This window comes from Mastigoproctus giganteus, chromosome 5 (assembly GCF_048544385.1).
Source record: "Mastigoproctus giganteus isolate SK-2022 chromosome 5, ASM4854438v1, whole genome shotgun sequence".
Taxonomy (NCBI): Eukaryota; Metazoa; Arthropoda; class Arachnida; order Uropygi; family Thelyphonidae; genus Mastigoproctus; species Mastigoproctus giganteus.
In genome coordinates, this window is record NC_143579.1 from 180,927,045 (window position 1) to 180,939,441 (window position 12,397).

General features: G+C 37.8%; 1 protein-coding gene across 1 annotated transcript in view; it reads right to left on the reverse strand.

The window, feature by feature from the left end:
* Nucleotides 1-348: 348 nt before the first annotated feature.
* LOC150085892 (protein unc-13 homolog 4B-like) overlaps nt 349-12,397 on the reverse strand; it is a 145,968-nt gene continuing 133,919 nt past the window's right edge. The window contains exons 19-20 of the mRNA XM_090374285.1: nt 9,343-9,535; nt 349-904 (exon numbers count right to left, since the gene is read on the reverse strand). Coding sequence (XP_090230411.1) covers nt 749-904; nt 9,343-9,535 — 349 coding nt within the window. The 3' untranslated portion in view covers nt 349-748. The remainder of the gene's footprint in view (nt 905-9,342; nt 9,536-12,397) is intronic.

Below are 12,397 nucleotides of genomic sequence, written 5' to 3' on the forward strand. Positions count from 1 at the left end.
GGGATGTAGTACCCAGGGACATGCTGAAGAAAGAATGGCATAATTTCCCGAAAACTTAGTGATATTTTTTCTATCGTTTTTGGTTCCATATAAATTGCCTTATGTGAATGCACTGCGTTTCCCTGATGTGACATATAGATTTTTAAATTTTTAAAAAGTACTTCTTTGTGGAACTGTTCCTTTAAAGAAAACCTATTTACCTTCTTTCTGAAATTACTGCAAATTTTAAGAAAAATGTATTCACACAGTTTCATGATACTATATTTTTACATTATTCTGCAGCAATTATAGCCGAGAAACTTTGCCCACTTGTAGAGCAGTAGTTCAGGTGATTAACACAATTACCATGATGATGTTTGCTTATTAAAAGCAATGTTCAATAACTGTCGGGTATTTACAGGAAAACAATTATCATTAGGCACGTTACATGAAAAACTTCACAGTCATGAAAAAATAAATACATGAATTAAAAAGTCATTGTACATCTCAGGCGTATCGTCTTTCTGTACGTAGCTCCATATGTACATAAAGAGACTTCAGACAGGCTACGCTCAGGAAAGGGGCATAGAGAAGGTGGTTCAGGACAAAGCTATGTACAGAAAGACGCTATGCCCGACAAATACAATAACCTTTTACAGCTTTTGTAGCTTGAAGCTTTTGCCCTGAACTTAATTATGTATTCATAAATTACATAATGGTAGCGCCAGTTATAGTAGAATCACTGCACATGGACAAGCCATCTCAAATATCACACTGGCACTACTACGGGAGGGAATGTTGTGCTCTCCGGCGCTAGACAAGACATTAACAGGGAACCATTTCTTGTTTTTTTTCTCATGATGGTTTCATGGTAGTTAACAAATTGCCGAGCTTGTTTATCTTCTTTTTTCCTTTGTTCCAGAACCTGAAAAATAAAAGTGGGAAACGTTTGAAAGAAGGAAAACAACGAAGGAACGATATTTTGGCCGCATGCTGCCAAACTTCTGGTCTCTAGTACCCATTAAAAATACTCACTTCTAAAAAGATACATCTCTTAAATTGAATTTGTATATATATATATATATATATATATATATTTTTTTTTTTTTTTTTTGTTCAATGTTGGTGGTTTGGATCAAACCTTGAACAGTATTATGAAAATAACTTTGATGAAATACATATATGATTAGCCAGGATAAGAATAAGCGCTTAATTTATTTTTTTTAAATATGATTTGGCAAATAATAAAAAAATTACATATAACTCTGAAACTTACAGGCAATACAAAACTAAGATGTACTGTAAGTATAAAATGCAATGATTGCTGAAGGTTTAAATGAATAAGTTATGAAATTATTACAGGATTAACTAAAATAACAAAATGCTTCCTCTTTAACCGACCATGTAAGACTACGCAATACATCGTTTAAGAGAGTGCGCCTGTAGCTAAAGTAGCACATAAATTCTCCACCTTGACTAGCTTGAATCTGTGATATTGAAACAGAAAATTCCTGACTAGATGGGGATAATTCTAAAGTTGAATAAATAACAAACTTGAAGATATGGACAGATTGGATATGAAATCATTAGGAGAATGAATAAGTCTCTTTTGATGGTGTACCATTTAGGATCAATCCCATGGTTGATGAATTTTGAGTGGCATGGGTATTTTCAAAATTACAGTAAAATTTGCTAGTTATTATTACTGTTGGTTTCATCTATAGCTGGGACAGAACTATGTCTGTCAGTGACATCTGATAGAGTAAATTTCTCATCTCTCTGGATTAAATGAAAATATTCCATATGCATACAAACTGTTTACAGCCTTTTCTAATGTTTGAATAGGTATTATACTGGTGTGAAAAACTTAAGGACCAACACTATTTCTAAAGGTTATAACCACAAAATCTTTACTTAAGGTACCCTTTACTGATGAGAGTAGATTCAGTCTCAGCAGCGATTCTGGACGTTAGGTAATCTGGCGAGAGGTTGGCAAACGGTATCACCCCGCAAACATCACTGAAAGGGATCGATATGGCGATAGAGGTGTTCTCGTCTGGGGAGGCGTTATCTTGGATGGACGTACACACCAGATACTGGAAGGCGGTACTGTAACCGGTGCACTCTACTGTACTGAGGTAATCCTTCCCCATGTGCGTCTATTCCGAGGTGCTACTTGCCCCAAGTTCGTGTTTATGGATGATAACACCACACCCCATCGCACTGCAGCTGTTGATATGTTTTTTGGAAAGTGAGGACATTGTTCGTATGGATTGGCCTGCCCGTACAACGATCTAAATCCCATCGAACACATATAGGACGCTCTAGGGAGATGCCTAACAGCACGTCCACACCCATCAGAAAATGTTCACCAGCTGAAGATGGCACTGACAGAGGAATGGACGATGTTACCGCAAGAACTTATCAATATCATTGTTCTAAGTATGGACAGTTGGTGCAAAGCCTGCATCGACATTAGTGGTGGCCATATCTCCTACTGAGTACCACCTCTTCCCTTTGTTCCATCCATGGCAGTGATGCATCTGTATCCAGTGCTATGTTGCCATTTTTGAATAAAGTCCCTCTGTACCATTTTGTTTCTGTTGTTGTGTCGGTGTTATTTCCTTCATAATTTCTGTATTTGGTATGCATTTCTCATGCCACACCATGTCAAAAGCTCCAGTAAAATCTATAAAGATGGCTAACACATACTTATCCTCAACCTGGTTGGTGAAATTCATGAGATCATTAATGGCATCCTCCGTAGAATGCCCTCTCTTGAAGCCATACTGATAAGGCAGGGTCAAACCATTATTATCCATGACTTGGTTCAATCTTAAAAATAACAATCTTTTAAAAACTTTGCCAAGATTGGCCAAAATCATTTGGTTTTTTACCCGGCTTAACTAACAGCTTGATCAAACCAACTTTCCAGATCCCAGGAAAGGTACCTTGAAGTAACCATTTATTATATAAGTTTAACAAGATGTTAGGATAAAGCTCAATCACTTTAAGAACAGCGATATTCTCTACTAAATCGATCCCCGGAGCTTTGGAAATGTTAATTTTCTTAGAAACGGCTCTCAATTCCTCTAAAGTAAATAAGCTAATATCGACATACCCAAGGTATGTTACATTAGAGTCCTTGATACCTTCTTGCTCTGTTGTCTCCCTCCCCTCTTCCTCATGAGGAAACAACTCCGATGTTATTGCCTGCACTGTTGTAATCCAATCAGTTGTTTCCACACCATTGAGGATTACGGTATTCATTATCTCTCCAGGTCTTACTTTATTCATACTTAGTTTATAAATTAATCCCCAAGGATCTGTATTGCCCACACTAGTAACTAGATTTCTCCAAGCCTTTAATTTACTCTCATAAATAGCCCTATAATAAATTTTCTTTTTATTCCTATAACATGCGTGATAAAATTGAGCCTCATTCAGCCCCCACCGCCTATACCTCTGATATGCCTTCCTACATAAAAATACTTCTTTCCTTAACCTGGATAATTCCGCATTCCACCAATTAACAACTCGCCTCTTAACTCGTTGTCTTCTTGAGGCACAACTGAGGGCTCTAAGCAATGAAGACTGAACGAAAGCAGCATACTCACAAGCATTTAAAAAATTCTAATTAACCATATTGTCTCCTGAAAAATCTAAAGCCACTGACCGTGCAAAACTAGACCAGTTAATCTTCTTATAAGTAAATCTAGTTAATTCAAAATTATCAAAATCTAAAGTAGTATTTAAATCAGCCAAATTAATATGAAAAACCAAAGATCTATGATCACTATTCGTATAGTCCGTTTTCACAAGCCAATGACAAATTCGTCTGGATAACCCCTGAGTAACTAAAGTCAAATCAATGTTCGACCTGCCATGAACATTATTAAAAGTATAAGGCTGACCTGATATATTGACTACACACAAATTATTCATTAAAATAAAGTCCTCCATCAAGCGACCTCTCTGATCAGTCATGCCGCTAAACCATAAGTTTAACTTTGCATTGGAATCCAATGCAATAATTAAATTACTACAACCAGTTTCACTGAAAACAGTTTCCATATAATGGATAGAATTAACAATTTCGTGACTTGGAGGACAATAAAGAGATATTAAATTAAAAGACAACCTAGGAGTACTAATGTTCACACATGTTGAGTTCTGACTACACAGCCCAGAGAGGACAGTTACCTGCAATAACTTATTAAAGACCACAATTGCTGTTTTAGGTTTCACATCAACTACACTTATAACTCTGGCATCAGCAGGAAAACCAACAATTTTATGTCCATGTGCAAAGGAACCAACATACGGCTCCTGCATACACAAAATGTCAACACTTTCTTGCACGGCCACCATTCTAATTTCATCAGTAACCGCACGACATCTTTGGGCGTTGAGTTGAACCAACTTAAGCACACTACCTTCATCTTTATGTTGAAAACTACCATTCACATTAAAAGTACTACAGTTATCCATCATAGGTACGCGTACTGGCGAACTCTAGAGCCTTTTTATACTCAGGACAACAACTACTGCTCCTTAATGAGTGATCATAAGCTCTACCTCTGCGCTTGCAGTTCACACAACATGGATCTTTATTTTTATTTGGGCAATCAACAAAAAGATGGCCACTCTGAGCACAATGACCACACGACACAGTCTTGTGTGTGCAGTGTTGTATAGAGTGGCCATACCCCAAACACTTAAAACATTTAGTCACAACTGTAAAACGCGTGAATTTGTGTGACGTATATCCAAAATACAACCTGTCATTACACATAAAATTTTGCAACATATGAGGAGCTACCCCAATCACCCAATTATTAAACCTTGCCTTGGAACTGTTACTAAATCTAAAAACAATGCCCTCTCTCTGACCTCTTGCTCCTCATATCCATAATCTTGCAGGTTTTTCTTATATAAATCCCTAATAATATCCTCCTGAGTTAATTCCTTAAAAAACACTTAAAACATTTAGTCACAACTGTAAAACGCGTGAATTTGTGTGACGTATATCCAAAATACAACCTGTCATTACACATAAAATTTTGCAACATATGAGGAGCTACCCCAATCACCCAATTATTAAACCTTGCCTTGGAACTGTTACTAAATCTAAAAACAATGCCCTCTCTCTGACCTCTTGCTCCTCATATCCATAATCTTGCAGGTTTTTCTTATATAAATCCCTAATAATATCCTCCTGAGTTAATTCCTTAGGAACATCATACACTAAGATGGTAGAGTTCTGTAACTTTACTTTATCCAGATTAATACCCTTTTGAAAAAAATCCCCGTCAGTAGGTCTTTAACTGGTGTCGGTTTGAGACATCCGATCACAAGTCCGATTTTGTAGAGGGATCTAATTTTGTAGCATGACAGGATCTCGCCAGTCCTGTCTGGCCGAGATCCTGTCATGCAACAAAAGGCTAAAGCTGTCGTTCTTATTATGTGCTGATCCGCTCCCCATTTAGTTGACGTGAGCCTCTGAAGGCTGTTGTTTCGCCTCCAACTTTTAGTCTAGTTTTTTCCTTGTCTTTTAAAGATAAGTGTAACATCCAGCGTGATACCCAGGTCGACTGGGTTCTTATCAAAATTAAGATGGAGGTCATTCCAAGAGAGATGTTCAGGGGGCCCGTTAGCATTCTTGTTTTTAAGGTGGAACAAGCTGCGTTTTGTTTTGTTTAGATTTGCTCATAAGGCATTTTTTTATAGTACTCGCCAATATTGATTAAGGCCAAGGTGTTAGTACTCGCCAATATTAATTTAAGGCCAAGATGTTTTCAATAGTCTGAAAAGGTTTAACCTGGACGACAAGAGCTAAATCGCCTCCATACAAAAAGCTCCGGGTTCTTCGAAAAATGGGCTGGTCGTTTGTGTAGATGTTAAAGAGCAAAGGAGCTAGAACGCTGCTTCGAGGTAGGCCACTTTTCTGGGAATGTTGCTTTCTTTTCCCCAGCCAGATGAACAAAAATTTCCTCAAGAGGCAGTGGGTTAAACACGACTGATGGAAGCTTAGTGAAACTGTAAACATTGTGCAGAAGTAGGCAATGGCAAACTGTGTCGTAGGCGGCGAGATGTCTACAAAGGCAACCCACCCCCTGATGAGCTTCTCCTCAAAGCCATTCTCAATAAATTGAGTCAAGATGGAGATCTGTGAGGTACAGGATCTGCCTGGTCTAAATCCTGCCTATTCAGGAATTAGGATCTTGTCAATTTCAAGTTGGATTCTATTAAGGATAAGGCGCACACAGATCTTGAAGAAACTGCACAATTGCGAGATGGATCCATAGTTCTTAACATCATCTGGCATTTTTCCAGGTTTAAGGAAAGTCATAATCCTTGTATGGCTCCAGATCATTGGAATAGTTAAGGTTCTTAGGCTGTTTTTATAATAATGTAGGGCCCATAATTTAGCTTTCAGGCTAAAGGATCTGTTCATTGCAGACATTGTCTAAGCCAGCTAGCTGCTTACCTCAGGGCCATGCCGAGCCATTTTAATACCTGAGGTAAGAATGAAAAATTGCGCCCTACTGTTAATGGCAACATTGGCAATTATTTAATCTTTATTTTCACGCCCATTTCAGCTTTTAATCTGAGGCAAGAGCCTCGTCCGCCTCATCCTTGGCACGGCTCTGCTTTGCCTGTTTTGTAAATGTGATTGAAAAGCAGGTACGAAGGGTGAAAGCTTTTATAACAATCATTTCCTTTCACTCCAAAATTTCTATACAAGGGTTTTTTAGAGGTACCGGAAACTTAGGCTATACTGCACTGTGTATAATATGTCTGTAAATTGCATGTGTCCTGTGGTCGATTTGCTGTTTTCTGGACGAAAAACTCGAGTTTTGGAGATAAAAATTCATACTGCCCTCGCTTGACTACTCAGCCACATTTCGAAAAAGATCCATAAAAATTCCTCAAGTCATTGACGGGATTGGAACTCAGGTGGGGATCTATATAAGATATACCAACTATTGCCAGCTTCTTCCTAATGAGATGGTTGGCACGGGTATTCAGATCTGCCATCACACTCGTTGCCTGTCTTCGTTTCTTCTTATTTTAAAGGCATAGTTATGAAGTGAATAGCACTCAGGCTATTTCTTGTAATCAACTGAAGTGCATAGTGGAAAATAATTATGTACCGTACATGGGTGTTAACAAAAGAAGCAGATTAGCATAACGATGAACGAAACAGGTTAATCAAGAAAATATTTATACTACACCGAGTGGACAGAAACCATGGGATACCTACCTAGTAATGGTTAGGTCCACCTTTCGTCCCGATAAGGGCAGTCTCACGGCGAGGCATTGAGTCCACTAGTTCACGAAAGCGTTCCACAGGTATTTCCATTCATGCTTGCTATACCACTGTCCATAATTCCGTTGCATTCCTGGGTGGAGGATCCCAAACTCGAACGGACCTTTCCACAGCATCCCAAAGATGTTCCACAGGGTTCATGTCCGGTGAACGGGGAGGCCATTTCATGGTGGTAAAATCTGCGGAATGCTCTTCGAACCATGTTCTAGTCACCACGGCTCAGAAGGAAGGCACATTATCCTGCTGGAAGAGTCCATTGCTCTGTGGGTCATGATGACCATGAACGGATGCAGACGGTCTGCAAGGATGGACACATAACCTGGACCGTTCAGAGATGCGTCTAGACGTACCAGACGTCCCAACATGTGCCAGTTGAACACGCCCCAGACCATTACCGACCGTCCACCTGCCCGAACAGTTCCTTGTTGACATGACGGGTGTATAGCTTCGTGCGCTTTCTGCCGGATTAGCAGCCCTCCCGGTTGCTCGAAATAACTGGAAACGGGACTCATCGGACCAGGAGACCCGTTTCCAATCATTCAAGATCCAGTTTTATGTTCTTTCGCCCAGTTGAGGCGTACAGCTCCGTGTCGTTGTGTTAGCAATTGCACTCTGGTGGGTAGGCGGCTCCCATAACCTATTGTGAACTGGTCGCCTGATGGGTTTGGTGGAGATGTTTCTGGCACTTCCCTCTTGGAAATCAGCGGTGATTTGTGCTAGTCTGCGCGGTAGCACAATGGTATCGTCACCGTTCTCCCCACCCCGGGTGGTTCGAATCCCATCGATGACGCGAGGAACTTTAATGGGCTTTTTTCATTCCGTGGCTGAGTTAGTCGGTCTCAGGCGTAGATAGAAAGATTCCTCCCCCCATAAACTGGGGTTTTTTTCGTACAGCAAAAAAGGCAAATCGACCAGAGAACACACGCAATTTACAGACATAATACATACACGGGTATATGTATGAAATTACGGGTGGCCCTAATATAATAATTTGAACTTAAATTTGATTTCTGCCACTGTCGCTCTCCGGTTGGCTGAAACAATGCAAGCAGACGTCGACGGACACATTCATCCACCACCTCTCTCCGCCCACAGTGCTCTCCACGATGAGATGCTATTCCGGAAATGGTGTATTCCCGATACACTCTTGATACTGTCGAACATGGATAGTGTAATTTCTGCACCACATCCGCAATAGAGTGACCTATGAGTTGAGCACCCACTATAATCCCTATTTCAAAGTCAGTTAACTCACGACGTTTATCCATACTGACATTGAATTACCGTCTACGCGAATGCAGTGTACCTATATACCCGCCAAACGGTCGGTTCGTCCGCTAGCGAAAGGGGTGACAGCGTCGCGTTGGCCACGAACCAATTATCCCACGAATTCTGTCCTTTCAGTGTATATTAATATATTACTTCCATAATCTTATATTTTTGTATTTACTGAAAGTATTTGTAACTATTTAGAAAATGACAATAAAAACTAGTAACCAAAATTTAAAGAATAATTGCATTTTTTTCTAAATATTTACGTAATAAAATAATAGAAAAGTTCAATGTAATTTAAACTGAAGTTTTATTTTTATGATCTTTCTACATCGTTAAATAGTTTTTCACTTCCCTGAGAAAATGATGATATTCATTCATAATTGCTGAAGATTCAGAAAGCCAATATATATTAAACACCAATTGTAATTAATAAGAGATAGTTAAAAAGCCATGTACTGTACCTAACAAAATTTTTGCAGTTAGATATTGAGTCACGGCGGCGTTAATAGTGTTTACAATAAACGCTAAACGTTATATGTTAAACGCAAGGGAAAAAACAGATTTTTTTACGTAGAATTTAATTAATAAAATATATGTTACCATGCTTTGTTTATTATTTTTTATTTAAGTTGTCTGTTGCTGTTAGAAAGTCGGTAAAGTCTGAAAACTTTGCTCTATTGATATGAGCTATTAACTGCTAGGTGTTAATTCATAAAAATGCTAATGAGATCGACCTAAGAAAAGGAGTTACTTACTTGAAACGTAGCATTCCGTGGAAGCTCGCTGAGAGGTAAAATGTGAGCTGGAAGATATTCTATAGATCTGTATGATGACATATTGGGAACAGAGCTTAACGGAAAAATGGCTTCGCCAACAAAGTTAGGGCCTTTGAGGATTAAATGGAGAACTGTTCCCTTCATGGTGATTATAACTGGAGGTAGATCACATCTTGAAAAATAAAAAGTTTTTGTTATTATCTCCATTGTGTCTATATAGCGACATTTGAACTGAATCTGCCTCATTTCAAATGTTGCTACACTGTATTCGAATTTCATTTTATAACAATTTTATAAGTTTTATAGTTAATAACTGCTTATTTACAAAAAAAAAAAAAAAAAGAAACATTATATCCCCCTTGGCAACTTTCTGAATGTGCATTATGTTTTTTATAAAATAAAAGTAAATATTATGAAAGCAAAATTTATTTAGTTTTACTAAAAAATCATTTTAATAAAACAAAACTAGACTCCGCTATGAGTTTTAAAAAATAATAAATAGATTTTGGACTTTTTTTTTTATGGCAAATTTTAATTAGCTGGCAATTACGATAGCCAGATTCTGTTCTACTGACGCCCGTGGCGGAGTATATCAATAAGAACTGTGCGAATTGTGTGAATAACATGCAAATGTTAATAATAATTTTTATTAATTTATTTGCTTGTGATAGTGTTATCAACTGTAATTAGATGCCAAATGGAACAGTTTATAAAGAAATAAACTTTTTGATTAATACAAATTATGCTTCATAAAAAACTAAGTCAACTGAAATTATAGTTGTGGAATGCCTTGTTTTTTTCACTTGTTATAGTTTTAGTGGCAAGTATAGGTAACTTCATTTTTCATCTGTTTGTTTTATTGTTAATTAGAAAACTGTATTTCAAAGTTACAGTCTGGATGGCAGTATTTTAAAATACTCTTATAATGCGTCACTGTTGTGAACGTATTTATCAATCATACTATATTAATAATTTTAAATTAATAAACTTACTATTAATTTAATGAAATAAATATATTAAATTAATAAATTTAATAATATATGTAGATATAGCAAAGCGATAATTTAGTGAAGAACGTTTCTTGGGAAGTTATTAGAACAATTAATCGTGCGATGTAATAAAAAAATACATATTTTTGTCTTAGTTCTATCACAACTACTATACTCGCGTGTTGGAAGTCTTGCAGACAGTTGTCACCAATGTTATCATACTAATAAACAAACCACTTTTGTGTGTTAAAAAAAAAGAAGAAAAAATAAATAAAAGAATCAAATGTCGGTTCATTAATAGTGTACATATTAACGTGATGGTGTGTGCTGATGTGTTTCAGCTAACATATTTGCCAAAAGTAAGATGATCAGTGTGCTATTTTTGGTATTCATACTAAGTTAGCGCAAACACACTTGACACGGAGATGTAACCTTGGTATTATAAAGAATTTGTAACTTTGTTGTTAGATGTAGGCCACTGGGGAAAGCTTTAATTATGGAGGGAAATGTGTTTTAGCCTAAAAGATGTCATTTACGATGAAAATGCTGATTTTCATTGCACGCATCAACTTAAATACCCTCTTGCTTAAATGCCCTACAGGTCTAATAGTTATAGCTGATGTACAAGACTTTTATCATTAAACGCTATGACGAATAAAAAAAAAAAAAAGAAAAACAAGCGTTTCTCAGCAGCAGATTACTTGTCAGGTCGACACACAACTTGAGAGCTGATGTTTTAAATTGATTGGTACAATTTAAAAATAGCATCACATACCAATTACATTTGCACAGTTATCAGCATTCTTGGCAACACTAATATACACTACTCTGTCAAAAGTATACGAATGCCAGCACGTTTAGAAAAACACGAGTTTTAATGAACAAATTAATAAGGTGTAGACTACCTTTGTCCCCTTACAGCATTGATAGTTCCTTGCAGCAAAAATTTGTGCTAATTCCATCTTCAGTGTAGTCGCCGCCCTGTTCTAGTATATTGATAGATTTGAGGTATGGGCTCTGGGCCGGACAGGAGTTTTTGGACAGTGTTTCCTTCAAATGAGCGTTTTGCACGCTCGCTGTATGGGACGGAGCATTATCTGCTGGAACATGGAGAGGGGGGCATTTCCATAGAACAAAGTATGGGCACCATGGAATTATGGAAGATATTCGTATCAATGCAAAACGCGACATTGATGTCGCGTTTTGCACTACAACCAATGATCCAAGACCGAAGTACGAGTAGCAACTTCACACCATTACTATGCCACATCCGAACTTCATTGTCGCCCGCCGCGCTACTGGACCTGTTCCCCGGGCCAGGAACGAAGCTAAGCGCTACTTGCACCCGACTACCTGGCGTTCACTGATATCACGTGGAGCTTTTTTTTTTTCTGTTTTGTTTTTCTTTTTGTTGCCGTAACAGCCAATGCTGGCAAGATGTTCTGTATAGGTAACTTCATTTTTCATCTGTTTGTTTTATTGTTAATTAGATAACTGTATCTCAAAGTTACAGTCTTTGAATGAGCAGGAAAATGAGCAGGAAAATAAAGCTAGGAAACAAGCCTAAATAATTTCCATGGGTGTGTGAAGGTACTAAACTATAGAATAATACTTAAGTCTTATCTGTGTCTACAGCAATGTCAGGAGTGTTGTCGATAAAATGGATGAATTCAAACTCCTGGTTAGGACAACTAACGCTGACATAATAGGGCTAACAGAAACGTGGTGTCATCTGGAAATTGGAGATTACGAGTTCTGCTATGCTATGTATAAATTACATGCTGGTGCAAATAATAATCATTTAGTTTATTTAAAAATGCTGTTCTCCATAGTGAGTTCCCCTAATTATTCCAATCAATTAGGGGAAAATTGAAGTCATGACACAGCCGAGTTGTCTGGAGCGCAATTGCAGAGTGTACGCTCTTTGAGGGGAGCAAGGTTCAGGCCTGTGACTGCTAAATGCGATAAAGATTGTATTCATGATTTACTATAAACTCCTCTGACCTGCTGGTCGTGCCGGAGCATAAACAAGGAAAAGGACAAGG